Consider the following 19,668-nt stretch of genomic DNA (forward strand, 5'->3'; position numbering starts at 1 on the left):
TCAACTTCAATAGAAATCTGGCGTGTATCATTTACCCGAAGAAAGGTTTGCCCGTCGTTCATAAACAGCTTTATCAAACACCCACCAGGTGTGTTAGCGGAATTTTAGATTTAAAACAGTAATAGCAATGTTGCCAGTTTTCATTACCTATTCAAACCACTTGGGAGTTTCATAAAGCTTCTGGTGAGTTCTGAGTGACTTCGCAAATGACTTTATGAACGACTGGTGATTCTTGTGGCAAATGATACACACCAGCGTTTAATTGGTGTTGATGTAGTTCCTACAAAAGGATCACCAGTCGTTCGTTAATTCACTGGTAACTTACGAACAGCTTAATGAAACACCTGCCCGGGGGCTGTTTCCTAAAGCTATTTGTAAGTTAAGAGCAACTTAAAGAACGACTGGTGATTCTTTCTTGTGGTAAATGGTTTAAACAAAAAAAATGTTCATTGGCGATGGTTTAGCGCGAAAGAAAGGATCACCAATTGTTTGTAAAGTCGCTCTTAATTTATGCACAGCTTTATGAAACATCCACCTGGGGGGTGTTTCACAAAGATTTAAGCACGACTTAAGTCGCACTTAAATGCCGACACGTACATGATATGCAACGCGCGATCTTATTGATAGATACACATTAGTGCGCGTCCTCATGACACGATCTGACCAATGCGGTCAAGCCTTTCATACCGTACGCAACTCGGTATTTAAGTGCGACTCTAAGTCATACTTAAATCTTTGTGAAACACCCCCCAGGTTGGAAAGAACGACAAAGAAAACATGTAATGCAGGATGAGGCCCAGTGGCAAAATTGGGCATGTTATTCATTTTGTAATAAATGTGGCACCTACAATGATACCATCATGTGAATCCTAGCACATATCCTGGCAACATAACACAACAATGGTCCCTCATTCGACTCTGTCATGTTCAAATATGGAATTTGGAGCACTTTAAAGCATCAATCTTTCCTATGTCAAAGTGTATTCAATACGATAAACACATATTGCAATCTGTTGTACAGGGACAAGCATTTAAAGGGATGGTCCGGGCTGAAAATATTGATATCTTAATACATAGAGTAGAATTCACTGAGCAAAATGCCGAAAATTTCATCAAAATCGGATAACAAATAATAAAGCTATTTAAGTTTAAAGTTTAGCAATATTTTGTGAAAAGAGTCGTCATGAATACTCATTAGGTGGGCTGATGATGTCACATCTCCACTTTCCGTTTTCTTATGTTATTACATAAAATCATATTTTTTTCATTATTTCATACTTGTGTGAATAATATGTCTCCCTCATAATGAAATAAGTTGCAGCAATAAATATCTAAAGCACTAAATCAGTTGTTAATCCAATTATTCTAGTTCTTGGAGGAAAAAAATTGAATAAACCTAATTTCATATAAAAAAAAATACAAAAGACCAAGTGGAGATGTGACTTCGTAAGCCCACCTAATGAATATTCATGACGACTGTTTTCACAAAATATTGCTGAACTTTAAAATTCAATAACTTTGTTATCCGATTTTGATGAAATTTTCGGCATTTTGCTAAGTGAATTCTACTCTATTTATTAAGCTACCGGGTATACATTAATTTCAGCCCGGACCATCCCTTTAAATGCAAAGGAATCATCGCTGATCTTTCATGCCATCAATCACTATCATAATGCAATTTCCCCTTACTGTGACAATGTCAAGATTAGACTTCATGTGGTAAAAGATCACCACTGATATTGTGAGAAACAAGTATTTTTACAGACTTTACTGCCATCATCCCTTACATCCAACATTTCTTCGGACGTCGCTTATACATGTACATGTAGGTGATTCTACTAAGCTGTATTAAACTAAACATTCACAGACACGAATGCAAGAGATTTTACATGTAAAGTGGTCACCACTGATACTGTTAAGAGGCAAGTGCATCTGCATCATCATCATCATAGTCTCTCACATACATCTTCACTTTACTGTAGGTAAGCTCTGCTAAGCTGTGTTAACACATATCGTCACAGGCACCATTACTTTCAAGATTTTCTTTATGTGGAGAACTGCAGCATACTACTTCTTAGTCATCATACATGTATGACAGCAAACTGGTTCCTCGGTGATGATCTTTTCTATGCGAAAGGGTCATCACTATCATGGTACATGTATACAACCACCTATCTACTATCCTTCTGTCTGGTCTATTCAATGTGAATGGGCCAAAATCATTAGCACACATCTCTGCTTAGTGATAATCTTTTCTATGCGAAAGGGTCATCATTATCGTGGTATATAGCCACCTCTCTACTATCCTTCGGTCTTTTCTCTTCAATGCGAATGGGGCAACATCGGCACAAATCACTGCTCAGTGATAATCTTTTCTATGCGAACGGGTCATCATTGTTTTATACAACCATCTCTCTACCATCCTTCGGTCTGATCTATTCAATGTGAATGGACCAAAATCATCAGCATAAGTCGCTGTACAGTGATAACCTTTTCTATGCAAACGGGTCATCATTATCATATACAACCACCTCTCTACTATCCTTTGGTCTGGTCTTGGTAATGCCGCCAGCTGAAAAAAAAGAAGAAATTTTTAAATGCTTATGATTTTGAAGTATAAATCAATGTATATGATATGAAATGTAGACATACATTGAAACAAAACAAACAAAAACAGAAATTGCCACTTGACCTACACCTACTTTTTAAAATTTTCTGTTTGGTCTAATCCAACATGTTCTAATCCTAGTTTGTCTACAACCAATTCACCTACTGACCATTGGGATTAATTTCCAGTTAGGTTACACCCATTTAATCTAATATCCTCTTGGTCAATCAAAACTTAGTCTACTTGAATTAGATGAATTGTTTGTGAACCAAACTTTCATTTGAAAAAAGTGCAGAGTAATTGAGTAGGCCAAGAGGAATTCCTACCATCTGAGCATTAAACTAAATGGGTATTAGACCAAATTACAGTTATGTTACACACTGCTTGTAGACCAAGTGATTCAAACTAGGCCGGGGGGGGGGGGGGGCCACGGAGGCCCCCCTCAACGAATCGCGCAATATTTTCGCCGCGCGAAATTTTTTTACCACGCCGCTCGCTGACTTTTTACTTTTAAGTCTTGCGCAACTTTTGAGATCAATTTTGTGTCACCCGGGTACATGGTTCCGAAATTACGCAACATTATGTAAGTGCATGTCAGACCGAAAATTGCTCAAAAACGTGATTTCGTGTACAAAGTCAATGCAAATTGTGTTTTCAACCAAAATTCATAAATGTATGATTATTTTTAGTTTTGCTGGTCTAAATGTATTTATTTTATGCTTTTTATGATCACAGAAGAGTCCCAAACAAATTTCATTGAAAAAACAATGAAAAACAAAAGGTCAAAAAACAACGAAATACATAAGAAATTGCAAAAAACAATAAAATACATAAGAAAATGATTTGATATCACAATTTTTTTCATGTACACTTGCTAAGAACACCACAAAGAGTTTCTATACCAAAAATTAGTACATTTGGAGCTTTATTAAGGGAGTTAGAAGAAAAAGTATGATTTCGCATACTCATTACGCATGAATTAGCATAATCACTTAATAGCGATTCACATGAAATATATTATTATACAATCTTGTAGATTATGTCCCAGGCAACCTGCGTGCCAATTTTCGGCGTGATCGCGGTCGATGGCCGAGATCTTAGGGGGGGCCTGGGAGGTCCCCCCGGCCATATGAACTCCCAAAATATCCCGGCCTAGATAGAGTTAAAGCAATCGAAAATTCCCAATTTCCTCACATTTAGGCACCATGATATCTGTCCTGCATCTTTAAGCAGGAATCTGGCTACAAAGGTGCTAAACGTCTTTCATAGCAGCTTTCCCACAATCCCGAATGTATTATAGTTGATGAATGTTAGGATTAGTGATGAAAAGCTGCTCTGACTATTGACAAGCACCTAACTGCATCTACCGTACTCCTGGTCATGGCTACCTGACAGAAGATATTTCATTCTCATACTGCAATTCAAGAGAACTATTTCCAATCATCTTACCGATCTTGGTCCAAGGTCAGTTGGTATTGTTAGTAACTGCCTTAGAAGCAGACCTTCTGATCAAATGAGCAAAATCTCATTATATTCTCCACTCCCTGAGGCTTCTTTCATATCAATCCATCTACCTTTTTCAAATAATATGACTATCTTGGTAAAAGATGATTGGTATGATCTGAAATGCCCAAGGAACAATTTGGCATATGGCCATAGCTAACATAAGAATAAATATTTCATTCTCCACTACCTGAAGAATTATTTCAATAATCTTACCTACATGTATCTTGGTCTGAGGCAAGTTTTTATTCTTCTCGGCTGCCTCAATGACCACTTGGTATATGGCCATGGCTACCCTAAGAGCAATATCAATAACATTCTCAAATCCTTGAGGAATATTCCCATCTTATCTTTCTTCGTCCAAGGTGAGTTTGTGATTGTTCTGAACTGCACCAGGATGAGACTTCCTGATCATGGCTACCATTATGACCAAATCCCATTCCATTTTCCACTCCTTGAGGAATATTTCCAACCATCTTACCTATCTTGGTCGAAGATGTGTTTGTATTGTTCTGGACTGCCTCAAAAGCAGTTTACTCCCTTGGTCACAGCTCCGGCAAGGAATAAATCTCTTCATTTTCAATTTCCCTGAGGAATATTCCCAACATCTTACATATTTTAATCCAAGGTGGATTGGTATTGTTCTGGAAATCCTCAAGAGCAGTTGGGTACCTGGTCATGGTTACCCTAAGGAACAAATCTCATTTACATTTTCCACTCCCTGGGGAATATTTCAGATCATCTTACCTACCTGGGTCCAAGGTGGATTGGTATTGTTCTGAAAATCCTAAATAGCAGTTGGGTTCCTGGTCATGGATACCCTAAGGAACAAATCTCATTTACATTTTCCACTCCCTGGGGAATATTTCAGATCATCTTACCTATCTTGGTCCAAGGTGAGTTGGTATTGTTCTGGACTGCCTCTAGAGCAGGTTGTTTCCTTGCAAAATTCACCCTGAGGGTCATTCCGTTCACCATGTTGCCATTCATCTCTTCACAGGCCTTGTCCGCTGCTTCCACAGTGTCGAATGTGATGAAGGCACGCCTACATGATCAAAATCAACAAATGTCACAAGGGAAGGTTTCCAATAAATTGTGAAAATACTAGATGGTCTTTAAAAAGAAAATTAGCCTATCTGAGAGAGTATTCCTCTTCTTCATAATACAAGAATTTCTTTGACACTATCTTTTAACTGGGGTTTTAACTGGTATGTCAAAATATCAACACATCTCACCAATTCTCCAAAAGTTACATTGGTTGCCAATCCGGAAGCGTATAGAATTTAAAATACTTCTTCTCACTTGGAAAGTGTTAAATGGTTTGGCACCAAAATATCTACAAGACCTTGTCACGCCTTATGCACCAGCTAGAAGCCTGAGATCATCACACCAGCAACTTCTTAAGACTCCCAAGACACGTGTAGCATATGGTGCACGAGCTTTCTCTGCCTCAGCACCTTCTCTCTGGAATAATTTGCCGTTAAATTTAAGAATTATACAATCACTGGAGACCTTCAAATCCAAACTGAAATCTTATCTTTTCTAACAGTATTAGTTATTGGCACTTTGACACTCATCCAAACTTTCTCATTCTTTCTTTTCTTGTGCGCCTCGGAATAGAATATCTCTAGATAGATGGCGCTATATAAATGCCTATTATTATTAGTAGTAGTATTTTGAAAACTGCTTCGGAAGTATCCGAGATTGCCATGTGCACATCTCATGCTTGAATGAACCCAAAACTTCATACCTGGTTTTTCTCAGTCTTTTTAAGCTCTGTTTGAATATCTTCTGCATCCAATCAAGTACTTGTGAGGTTTATTGGTATCAATTTTGACAAGTTATACATCAATTTAAACTAAAAGCTTAGGAACTGATTTTTGAAGCTCAATGAAAATTTCAAAATTCATATTTGGCTTCTAATTTTTGGTTGTGGGGTGGATGGCCATACATGTACATGTAAGTCATATATGAATTCTCATGTTGTAATAATCATTTCTAAATAGTGTTTCATAAAGTTCATAAGTCATACTCAAATTTATACACAACAGGAGAGCCTTTTCAGGTGCTGAATCAGATTGTAAACCATTTTCTTTACCATCAGCTAAATTATCATTTAATTATATTTTAATTTACAATACGAAATATATACATATGCACAGACAAAAATTTGAAATTTCAGTAGAATCAAACAATTCAAATATGAGACAATATATATATCATATACACTGTACAGATATTGACATGTCTGAAAAAATAAATCTAATAAAAGAGATATATGACACGAGGTATTATTAGAACAAATAAAGAAAAGGTATATTTGTGAAACCCAACTAGGCTTAGAATAATTGAAAGCGTTGGAGCGTTGTGGCCCAGTGGATTAGTCTTCCAACTTTGAAACAGAGGCTCGTGGGTTTGAATCCCAGCCATGGCGTAATTTCCTTCAGCAAGAAACTCATCCACATTGTGATGCACTCAACCCAGGTGAGGTGAATGGGTACCCGGTAGGAAGAAATTCCTTGAATGCTTGAGCGCCTAGGTAGCTCAGCTAAAGCTGGGGTAATAATAATAGCAGGGCCCACCGGTAGAAAAGTTTTTGAAACTGAAGTGGCTACCCTGGGTAAATATACCTATATTATTATTATTATTATAATGCCCATGAACATGCACTATAATCATGATAATAGACCAGTGTCATAAATGAATGGATTCTAATGCAAGGACTGTGCCAAAAGCAACAGTTCTTTTCTAAATGGATTTGATGACTGAGTTGTGGCTAAAAGGAGTTCATAGGTGTAAATGGAGTAGAAGGGAAAGTGAATTGAACAGATTGCTTACCTTCTTTCCGGTTCCAAGGCCAAGTTTGCCATTGTACCAAACTTGCTGAAGGCTTGCTTACACAGTTCCTGACTGATTTCTTGTGCCGAGACAAAGATTGTGGGTCCTCGCTTTCTACCACCAAAAGAGTCTTGATCTAGAAGGGAGTAACAAAGATTGTGACAAAGTTTAAAAAGATTGTGTGTCCTCGCTTCCTACCACCAAAAGAGTCTTGATCTAGAAAGGAGTAACAAAGATTGTGACAAGTAGGCAGGAAATCAATAAAATTCTTGTCATGAATATTTTATCATTTTCAACTTCTTAGGCCTTTGTATTGAAAGTAATCAGACCAACCCATGTATTTCATACAATTTTTTTTTCTCAATTTTTAGGCCATAAAAAAATAAAATGAGGTCAATGAATGAGGTACAGAAAGTTCATACTCACGGAATCCACGTTTCTCATCATCCAGAGTTCCGCTACTCACAAAGCTGGACATAAAAGGAGTAAAAAAAGGTTTAGTTTTTTTTCAATGAGACGGTAAAGAAATTTGGGGGAAAATACAGAGAATACAATGAAACAAATAGTATTCAGCACTTTGGTGGACCACTGAGTTGGACCTGAAATTAGGCTAGGATAAATATCGATCTTTATGGACATAATGGTGACCAAATTTTGTAATTTCCCCTAGGATTTGCATATGGAACACTTCTTTCAAGAGCCAACTGGCATTATCACATCACAAAGCTGGACATTACAGGAATTAAAGTATATCTAAAAATGAGATGGTAAAGAACTATGGGGAAAATTACAGAGATTGCAATGAAGCAAAAAAAGATGTAAATATGCAATTTGGTGGACCACTGAGTTGGAACTGAAATTAGGCTAGGATAAATATTGATCTTTATGGACACATTGGTGACCAAATTTTGTAATTTCCTCTAGGATTTTGCATATGGAACACTTCTTTCAAGAGCCAACTGGCGATCTCACATCTCGGATGGCATTGTCTTTACTTTCAGCGACATCAATCTTATTGCTTCTTATGTGTAATTTCAGTAAACATGGCAACAATAGAAAACAGTTGTATCACTTAAAGGGGAAGTTCACCCTGAAAAAAAGTTTATTGTAAAAATAGCAGAAAAAATAATAAAAAATATTGCCGAAGGTTTGAGAAAAATTCATCAATTAATTAAAAAGTTATTAGAATTTTAATTATTTGATTTGTGACGTCATATGCGAGCAGCATTCCTACATAGCGAATGGTAAAAAATCAATGAAATGTCATTTTCTCAAAAAATTGAAAATGGTTTTCACTGTACCTTTTGTATATCAATAGATCAATCATTTCACACCTGATCATGAATAGAAAACAAAATTAAGTCATCAGGAACCATACAAAATTTTAAATTCATGCATTTTATATTACATAACACATGGGGCAGCTGCTCGTTTATGACGTCATAAATCCAAAACTTTGAACTCTAATAGCTCTCTTACTCTTTAACGGATTTTCCTCAAACCTTCACCAATATTTTTTACTATTTTTTCTGCTATTTTTACAACAAAGTTTTCTTCAGGGTGAACTTCCCCTTTAAGCATTACCTATTATCAAAGCAACCTCTTAAATTATACACTCATTCATTCTTTTCGAGGCATAGGGCAGCGAAAAGGGATGGGCAAGGATGAAAATCTTTCTTACTCTAATTCTTGATGTCTACAAAATTTGCAATGATACGATTTTCAGAAAATGAAAAATACCGTACGTCGGATCAAAATTTTCATCTCTGTCGATCTTGTTACATCTACCATACCTGTCATAGAGACTCTTCTTAGGAGAGTCGACACCTGGTGATGAGGACCGCTCTCCGGGACCCCGAAGACCAGATTTAGCATCATCAAATGGTTTGTAAGAAGGTGCAGCACTGGGAGGCTTGTCAGGATCTCGACGGTGTCTTTCTAAGTTGCGGGACCTCTTGAAACCTTTCTCTTTGTTTTCAGGCTTGGACAACTTGGATTGCTGTTCAACAATATGAGAGAAGACAAATATAAACCTACCATTATATCAAATGTAAAATAACAATGAAATGAACACTAACAGCAATAAAACTGATAACAATGATTATGGTGATGACTTGATTAAAACAAAATCATCATACCCCACAACCAATAGTTTTCCTCCTCCTACTAATATTAAACTGGGTTCCAAAAGAAACTGATCCAACTTTACGAGGGCACTGCACAATTCCAATGCATCAAATGAACAATATTTTTACACAGGCTAACTTCAATAATGTTTACTAATCACATGTCAATGATTAAGAGAATGGTTTAATCACAGATATGCTATTGTCCCTCACATCAATTAGTTTCAGAATCTTAAGTCACAAAATGACAAAAAGAAGACCAATGAAAATGAGATGGGATTACACAAAACTCCATGTTTATTTTACAGGCATGTTTTAGTTATTGACTCAATCAAAAAGAAGCTACAGGAAATCAACATCAAAATTTTGAATGACTTGAACAATCACACAGCCACACACAAATTCCCTGGGGATGCCAAGGTAAGCAGGGGATTATCTGAACACGGTGTGGGTCTGTATCTTGTTCAGGGTTCAGCCAAACACCATGTTCAGACTATTCCCCGCTTACCTGGACATCCTCCAGAGATCTGTGTGTGGCTGTGTTATTGTTCCAGTCATTCAAAATTTGATTTCAACTTTCTGTAGCTTCTTTGTGATCAAGCCGATCATGTACACATGCCTGTTAAAGACTACTTCTGCTACTACGACTGTCACTGCTACTACTGCTAGCTCTGTTACTACTACTACTTCTACCACTACTACTACTACTACTACTACTACTACTACTACTTCATGTTCTACTACTGCTCCTGCTACTACATGTACTACTACTACTAAAATTGTACTGCTACTACTACTACTACTACTACTATTACTACTACTACTACATGTACTAATACTACTACTTCTACAACAACTACTACTACAACTGCTACATTCACACTACTGCTACTTCTACTACCACTACTAAAACTACTACGGTACTTCAATACTGCTATTTCTGCTACAAACAACAAAGAGCACTAGTAAAGACACGCTCATAAACGAGGTCGTGTACATTAACAGTAGGTGCATCCGTGGCTCTACATATTACTGCAGGCAGATTTTCAAAATGTAGCTTAAATTCCAAATTCATCAGGTAACTTCATTCCTTCTCCTTCCCTTTCTTACACTTAATCTCCCTTACGCACCCTTGTCTGTCTCCCTCCATTCCCCTCCCCTCCGCCCCCCCCCCCCCCTCTGATTACCTCTCCCTCAAAACAACATACTCTACGTACCTGAGCTGCTAGAACCTTCTTTGCAAGTTCTCTTGCATCTTCTTGACTTGTTTCAGCAGCTAGAATAGAAGGAAAATAGGAAAATGCAATCTAACAAGTTCAGCTCACATAAAATATCATTGGTTTTACAGAAAGTGCAATTTTCAAAATGATTTCTGAAATTTCCACATTCCAAAAGTGCAAAAGGAGTCACTAAAAGTTGCAATGACATTAACGAGATAAACATACGGTAATATATATCTTCAAATATATGCTCCATAGATATGGATGAGTGACCAATAATCTATTACCTACTCAGCCTTCATCAATTATTATCAAAATTTCTATATTCAAGACACCGAAATAATGGTTAAGTTCTTTTCAGCTAAATTATAGTTTTATGACTGAGTTGGCATCTGTTTTCAAATACCTGTACTGATATATGTCACTTTCAATATATTCCACAAGTATTTTCATGTTGTAATATATTTGATTCATTTCATCCCATCTTGGTAAGATAAAAGTATAGAACATATGTGGTGGACTACATGTAAATGACCTATATTTGAGTCAAGTATTCTTACGTCTTTTTGCAGCTTTAGGCTGAGGAGTTGTTGGGGTTTGAGGATGTGATTTGCTCTGTCTTAGTTGCTGAATCAGCTTTTTCTGTAAGAAACAAATAGAAGGCAAATGGTTACAACCGTATAGACCACATATAGAGGCATGATAGCTCCCTTATATTGACGAGAGTTAGGTTGGAAGCTGTGTGTATGAACACAACGCACTGTCTATTCACACTTGTGCATCAGACCTGCCAACCTCTGGGAATGATAAATTGTATTCTGTGATAAAAAAAACTGTATTTTTCCCCCAAAAAAAGTGTATTTCATAATAAAATGTGTGGCCCACTTGCTCATCGCGGCGCTCAAGGTGCATGCAAGCTAAAATGCGCACTGCTCATGCAGATGAAAAAAAACAATGAAACATGTGTATATCTCACTCTAGTTTTAACAAAATTATCGAAAAAAAAAAAGTAACCTGAAATTACATTGTTCTAATAACCATATTAGTGTAAGTTTTATGAAATAGAGACATATAGAGACGATTTTTCTTATAAATTACAACTTTAATTTTTTTACAAAAACTTTTTTTTTTATAGAAAAAAACGTACTGCCGTATTTTGGTTGCAAAAATGTACTAAACACGCCAAAAACGTACTGGTCGGCAGGTCTGGTGCATTGATCCATGTATGGATGGATAATCTACATGTATACTGCATGGTCAGGCCACAGAGATCCCAGACATAACATGATTATAGGAAGACTTCGGGCAAATGTTGGGGGGAGTGGAATTCAGGTCACAGAATCTATTTATTGCACTCCATTCCCATAATAGTTGAAAAAAACCTGTCCTTGTAAAAAAAGGACGATTTCAACCCATCAAGGCATGATCTGTCTTGGTTTGTAAAGGTATCCTTTGTTTTCTGGGACTGTCATTAATTTTGGACCAGCACCTCTGATTAATGGGTATGTTTTTCAAACTGGTGGAGTATAAATCTGATGTGAATTTAGTGTAATATTGTAAAATTTGTTTCATATCAAATTATTGGATGAAATATTAAGGACACATTGAAAGAAAGCTAGCATACCCTATTAAAAGTTGTCTCATTAAAAAGACAGAATGAACAGGATCACCTTCTTTTCCACTGTGCTGATGCTCTGTATTCAAATTTATTTAACCTTTTCCTTTTCCAGGCAACCTGGACTTGTTCTGTAAACATCCCTTTTCACTTTGTAATTGTATATTCTCCTGTAAATTGATTGTAAACTTTTTTTGTTGAAATGCCGAATAAAATAATAATAATAATAAATGGTCCATTAGACTTGGAGACAATTATAGTTGCAATATCATTATTTCTCAAATAAATTCATAATAAGTTCATGAACAATTGTTGTATGATGAAGCAAAGAAGAAAAGAAACCTACAAATAGGAGTGGGCTATACGTGGGTCAAAAATACTTTTTTTGTAATTTCAATGTGGGAACAGTTTTTTTTATTCCTTGTAATGTATCTCAACATGAAATGACAATATTTTTTGTCTTGGGTCCGAGAAAAAAGTGTGCCGGGCCAAAATCCAAAATGGCCGCCAAAACCACCCAAAATCACAGTTTTGGCCACAACTTCTTTATTTGGTGGTCTTTTTCTTTGGTTTTGGTGTCCATTCATATGTATTTGGGGGCAGGCAATTTGTTTTTCCTATAATTAATACTTTTAAACCATTATTTGTAGAGTTAAAAGGTAATTATACCTAAATTTTTCAATTTTTATAGCCTTTTTTCAGCCAAAAAGTAGATTTTATCGTCCTGGGGTTCTTCGATATTAGATGGTACGAGGTCAACAATAGCAAGCAGCTTCATAGAGCTATATCGCTTTTATTCCTCTACTGAGGGTTTTACGGATATTTGTGAAATATATCTTAAATTAAAAAAAAATGTTAATTATCCATAGCGGCTATACAGTATACAATGTACTGTGCATACTGCACTGCAGAAATGCATTGGCCACCATGACAAGGCATGTATAAACTATAGTGTTAAACATGTAGAAATGAGCTCTTAGGTTTAGAATTAGATGGCTTAGAAATTGAAGATATGTTTTGTCTCAGAAACTGAGGACATGTTTTGTCAAATATGCTAATTCAGGGGGCGGAGAAAGGTCATTAACCCCACATCATGGCATTTACACTGTAGATATTCTGGGTCCCGTTGCATAAAAATTTACCATTATGTTAACTTAATGGTAACTTACATGGAATCCTTGGTTCTGATTGGCTGTTGATCAACATTACCATGATTATATAGTTACCTCACCCAATAAACATAGGCCAGTTAGACACCACAACCAGGTAAAAAAGCCTCCAAATGAAGAAGATATGGCTACATGTAGATATGTGATGTACGTATATGATAATTGATATGTGATATTTTATGTGCAATTCACGTTGCTGGTTTCATCATGTAGATCAGCTGACAAGCAATCAAATCCACGATTCACAATCTAATTTTAAACCTTAAGAGCTTAGTTCTATGACACTATAGTTTATATACAGGCCTTGTCATATGTCATGGTGGTCAATGCATGGAAATATGCAGTGAAGTATGTACAGTAACAGTACATTGTATACTGTATTGCCCTATGGATAATTAACATTTTTTTATTTAATAAGATATATTTCACAAATATCCGTAAAACCCACAGTAGAGGAATAAAAGCAATATAGCTCTATGAAGCTGCTTGCTGTTGTTCACCTCGTACCATCTTATATCGAAGAACCCCAGGACAATAAAACCTACATTTGTCTGAAAAAAGGCTATAAAAATTGAAAAATTTAGGTATAATTACCTTTTAACTCTACAAATAATGGTTTAAAAGTATTAATTATAGGAAAAACAAATTGCCTGCCCCCAAATACATATGAATGGACACCAAAACCAAAGAAAAAGACCACCAAATAAAGAAGTTGTGGCCAAAACTGTGATTTTAGGTGGTTTTGGCGGCCATTTTGGATTTTGGCCCGGCACACTTTTTTCTCGGACCCGAGACAAAAAATATTGTCATTTCATGTTGAGATAAGGTAAAAGGAACACAAAAAAACTGTTCCCACAGTAAAACCCAAAATCACCCATTTATAGCCCACTCCTACTACTACAAAGCAAAATATGTGATCATTAGAGTTGATCTCAATACAGAGCCCCTTTTATTCTTCTCTTCATTGCTTTGATCAATTCAACGAATTTCAAGTTAACAATATATATTTTTTTCATTCATATCTACAACCCTGTCTAAAATCTAGGTCTTTATCTAGAGTACAAAGACCTAGGGTCATGCGTCATGAGCTCGCCCCCCAAAAAGGGTGGTGCTGTTACACACTTTGGCTTCGTGCTATAGTAATTCTTAATTATTTTCAAAACCATAGAGGCTATTCCAACAAATTTAGTATCATTTTAAAGCTGAATTAATAAGGCAATAGCCTGGAAAGTTTCATTGCTGTAGACTTTATAGAACTTGAGTTATAGCTCTCAAAAGTCAGGACACCAGAGGTGATGAGGGGTGGTGCCGGAAGCGGCGCCGCCTGTACAAAGTCAATGGGAAAACGCAATTTTTGGTGCAATTTCTGGGAAAACATCAATATTTTTGTCAAAACTTGGCCTAAACCTACAAACTTGGTATCAAATTAAAGCTAACATACTCTACTTTACTGTCTAATGATTGAAAAGTAGGTTTGGCCATGTCATAGACCTGTGTGATAAGGTTGAAACATAAAAATATGATAAATTTGCAATGTCTTAATTTTGACATTTCTTCCAGATTGACACATATTTGAATGACAGTTATTGTTAGCACTAAACTTGCATCAATTAAAAAAAAAACACTTCCTACAATTCTGAGGGGATGAAAATACTGCTCAGTATTAAGGCAAATAATCCAAATTATTAACTGACAAAGGTCAATGACCTTCAAACATTCAGAAAATGTGTTACAAATTTTAGAAGGTTTAGCATTATTTTCTTAAAAGCACCAAGTTTGTACATCTTCACTGATGTCTTATTTACATTCATGTATACATACATGTATATTTCACTAAATACACACACACTGACATTAAACAATAAGTGTCTGTGTGAAATGGTCAAATGGACATAAACTACCTTAAATACTATCATACCAAAGGACTGCATACTATATTTTGGCTTTGAACTCATCAAAACCCGCCATGGCTTTAAACTATCAAACACAGACTATGTGGATATAATGTGTGCAATTGCACTTTAGAAACTTCTTTCATGAAGCTGCAGTAGTCATATAAATTTATGTATGTTTGTACATACAGCATCTGCAAACTTGTTTCAGTCTTTACTCCTGAACCTATAGACATTGTCTCTTGCATGTCATCATCAGACAATAAGAGCCTCGGTAAGCAAATTGTGTAACTTACATTTCAATTGTTACTTTTCCTTTGAATTGTTTATGTACCTACATGTACCATCAATTCCTTTAAAATGTTAATAACTTATAAATTCTGATGTACAAGGCAAAGAAAACCCAACAAATGTTGGTATTGCAAGCGTTATAACACCTGATATATAGTATATGATTCCTGAAACGCATGATTTTTTTTGGCTAAAGTCGGAGTCAATTTTCAGATCATTAATTGAACATGAACCCTACACAATTATATATTGTTAGAAAGGTCTGAATGTGCTCTGTCATAATATAGCATTATTTTTGTCATAGGAGGACTACATAAAATTTTATGACAAAAACCATGAGATTAAAAAAAATATCAGAATTTCCCTATTCAAGTCCATGCAAAACTGTTTCCTTACACCTGATGCTATTTTTGAGTGCAGATTTGGATTCCTTGTGCAATTTCCTTTCAGAAAATGTATACTTTTGCTATCATAGGGTGTATACTTTGTCAGATAAATGTTTTTAAAGTTGAAAGTGCGTCGCGAAAGCAAAAATCACCATGTAACGCAAAAGGGGGCGACCTCATGACGCATGACAAAGACCTAGTTATATACATGTACAGACCAAAGTAAGTTTTTCAGTATTAATATTTTCAATACTGGTATTGCTAATTGCTTCAATACCGGTATACCGACTAATACCGAGTAAATTCCCAATTCATGGTGCAAACAGTGTCCAAGTGGATGCTTGAGGTCAGCTGAGGAATGCTCAGCATTGTCCGCTCTCATTGACAGAAACTTTTTTAAACATATTTTCATAGATTTAAAAATTTATGACGAAGTCGAGACCTGTCCTGAGCCTTGCCAGTCACCACTAACCTTAGACTTTCAAATGGAAACAATCCTGATTTGTTTATAAAAGAGAGTAGAAAATAAGAAATGATCGTATCTCAAGACCCGACTATTACAGACCTGAGCAAAAAATTTGCCAACATGTTTTTTTACTAAAAGTTATACGATCATGCTCTCTCCCCACCGAGAGAGAGTTAAATACCTGTGCATGTGCGCGAAATTATCTCAGCAAGCATGTGGTACAATTAATCCTATCTCCATGCTGAAATCAATTACGACTGTACAGTAGTCAAGTTACCAAATGCTATACCGCACCTATTCACTGCTACTTCCTTTGCTAAACGTGTGTACATGTGCCAAGTTCTAAGCACGAAATTCCCTGCTGAAACAGTCAAGGAGATTTGCGTGATATTTCCTTCACCAATTTCGCCACACTCATTCACATTCAGATTCGCCCCTTTTGTTTACCACGCATATCAACACGTGTTCTTCAAAGGTTCAAAGTTTGTTGACCTCAAATTTTGATGTCTCGTAAAAAACTTTTCTTTTGTCCATTGTGTTGGATCCCCCCCCCAGCTAACGTCCCGTCAGGCCATGTTTTCTCCCTCTTGTGAATGTCCACATGTTGTCTAAAACCCTCCACCTTGACTTCTTATCCCCCGCCTCTTTCTCACTCTTTTTTTCTTGATTTTGTTTTTCTTTATCTCCATTCTCCACAGCCCCAAATTCCCCACTCTCTCTTTCCAATCTGCCCATCCTCTCCCATTCACCACCCCTCTCTTACCACAAACAGTTAACATCCTCCTATTCTCAGAGTCTCGATCTTCCCCAGTCCAAAAGCTTTGGTCTCTGTTTTGTTGGTTGTTCAGATGAACTCTGTTGGCTTCACTCACCAAATACAGAGACCGAAGTTCTAGCGCGATCTGTACAGGGGACTCAATGGCCATATGTTTATGTACTTAAGATCGGATAAAACAGGGAAGTGAATTTGCGAGACAGCTGAGGTAAGTCACTGTTTTTGTTCCTTTTAACTTCATTTTTCTCCGTTTTGGGGCAATTAATGCCAAGAGGGAATATAAATTTGCATTTTGGTCGAGTTAATTTCCAAAATTTTGATTCGTTAACTCTTCATGCGTTCACCTGTAAACCCCCCGTGTGTTGCATTATGTTAGCAGTGATCTCCTCTCATTCACATTCGTGCCATGAGTCACAGATTTCTAACAATAAACCTGGCCATGGTATTGTTTATGAGGAGGGTTTTATTGATTTTCTCCTCTCCTTTTTCAATGAACTTCCTGGCTGTGATCAAGATTGATTTTTGGGGATAACTCAAAGATTTTGTAATTTGTAAACTGCGATAATCCGTCAAACGCTCAACTATAATGTCTCACGCGCGATCGATCGATCGGTAATGTACGGTATACAAAAAAGCCAAGCTACTAGTATACATTGTAGCTAGGCACGCACCGGGGCATGCCATTGTTCGAAAAACAATGGGACAGGGGACGTCTATGGGAAATGTGTGGTTGTGCAAAAATGCGAACGAAACACGCCTACGGATGTGCAATAATGCGAACGTAACGCATGAAGAGTTAAGGACAAAACTTGAAGAGCCCCGAAGGGGGGATTTTGCATTGCAAGTCCCCTAATGGTGGCTGCACGATAGCGAGCTGTCTGTGTACGAGGAGAAATAAAATTTTAAAAATGTTAAAAAAATCCTCGAAACAGACGGCTGCCAGCTGTCTAGATCTTCCCCTATTTTTTTTTTCTATTTCTCTAGACTCTAGATTAACTCGCCCCTAACTTAAGTCCTAGTCACGAACAGGGGGCTTGGAACAACTTTAAAAGTGGGGGGACTGAGCCCAAAGTGTGAGGGGGCTGACCATTCAAAAATCACAATCACATGGTCTTTTTTACATTTTTGTACATGGTTTTGGAAAAAAGTGTGGGGGGGGTGTTGCATGCTGTCATCAAGTGAAAGACAATGAAATCAAGATGGCGACGTAAACACTGTGGCAAGTTTTCCGTCTTTTCATAACATTTTCCCCTATTTTTAATGAATTCTTGTTTGAGAATGAAATCAATATCGTAGAAATGTCGGAAATGAAGTTGTATCCCATGTACATGATTTAGGGCTAGGGCCCTAATTTCCTAAATCTTTTGGAAAGTAGAAGTCTCGGGGGGGGGGGGGGGAGTTTGAGGTTTTTTGCCAGTTCATGTAACTTAGATGAATGCAATAGTAGGGTGTCTGAAGCCACACTGAAAAGTGTAAGCATAAAACAGGCTGATTTAGTGGAAAATATGGCACATTTTTTGGAAGTTCAGGCTGCTAGAAAAATGTGATATGAATTGATTATATTAACTTGTGTTTGGCATGTAGGCCTATGGACTTTTGACAGTAAGGACAAGTTTATATATTAAATAAGGATTTAGAGATAAGATGCAGACTCTTATTTGTGTGTGTGTGTTGAGATTGCCATTTTCCCATGCGTTTCTATGGGAAAATAAATTGTCTGTTTTGCACATTTTTTTTCACAAAAAGTTTGTCACAATTTTTCATTGTGATCTGGTTTCTAAATCTTTATAAAAATCATACTATCAGAATGAGCATAAAAAATCCTATTGGACTCTTTAAGGACAAGTTTTAGGCATTAATGATAAATTTATAACAGCTCTCGGAATTTGGAATTGTGTGTGTCCATTTCTTCAAAGAAGAATTTTTATACGGTAGGCCTAGAATTTACAAACACAAATTCACACGTATGGGACAGTAATGGTGAGTTGAGATTACCTTCTTCCTTAGTTTTGCGAACTTTTTCTGGAGCATTTCCTCTTCTTCTGTAAGTTTGTTAGAGTAACCCATAGCAAAATAGATGAAGATGGAAAATCCTTTGAAGTCCTGTAATAAATAGGTGATTTACAACCATTCGCCGGAGATGCAAACTAGTAGTACCTGTGACGAAAAAGCTGAAGTTACCGATTACTTGCACGACGTAAACCCACGTACGGTACCGTGTATGCAAAACTATAATTACCTTATTACCTTATTACCGGATGTACTGGAAAAATGCAGAAAGCTGCAGCCAAGTTTCCAGGTCTAGCTTTCAACCAAGCTCAATCTTCTTCCACAAGTATACTATGTGTTACAGTGTCAGTGTTCAGTGTACATGGTGCAATTGCCATCTTTTTTGTCAAATCAATTCATTCCCAAGGGTGACTGTACCATTCTCTATTCCAAAACTTATCAAGCCTGGCTTTGAAGGAGTTTACAGATGGAGCAGAGACAACTTCATTTGGTAACGAGTTCCAGTCATGCACTATTCTGGCTCCAAAGGCATTTGCTCTTACATCCAGTCTATTTCTTTTCTTGAAGAGTTTAAATGGGTGACCACGGGTTGCCTCAACAGTAATAGACGAGAAAAACATATCCTTGTCAAGCCAGTCAATTCCATGCATTATTTTATAAGTCTGGATCATGTCACCTCTTCTCATTCTGTATTGCAGGGATGGTAGTTTTAGGGCTCGAAGCCTGTCTCCATAGCTTAGCATTGCCAAGGATGGTATGAGTTTTGTTG

The 19,668-nt window shown here is 36.8% G+C and overlaps 1 protein-coding gene across 1 annotated transcript; it reads right to left on the reverse strand.

The window, feature by feature from the left end:
- Positions 1 to 2,043: 2,043 nt before the first annotated feature.
- LOC121428849 (negative elongation factor E-like) lies at positions 2,044 to 19,079 on the reverse strand. Its single transcript, XM_041625716.1, has 8 exons — positions 18,885 to 19,079; positions 10,856 to 10,937; positions 10,293 to 10,351; positions 8,743 to 8,948; positions 7,376 to 7,419; positions 6,950 to 7,085; positions 4,993 to 5,156; positions 2,044 to 2,572 (listed from the first exon to the last, which is right to left on the reverse strand). Exons 1-8 carry the CDS (start codon positions 18,954 to 18,956, stop codon positions 2,496 to 2,498), a joined length of 840 nt encoding a protein of 279 aa, XP_041481650.1. The 5' UTR covers positions 18,957 to 19,079; the 3' UTR covers positions 2,044 to 2,495.
- Positions 19,080 to 19,668: the final 589 nt, after the last annotated feature.

The sequence above is a fragment of the Lytechinus variegatus genome, chromosome 15, assembly GCF_018143015.1.
Source record: "Lytechinus variegatus isolate NC3 chromosome 15, Lvar_3.0, whole genome shotgun sequence".
Lineage (NCBI taxonomy): Eukaryota > Metazoa > Echinodermata > Echinoidea > Temnopleuroida > Toxopneustidae > Lytechinus > Lytechinus variegatus.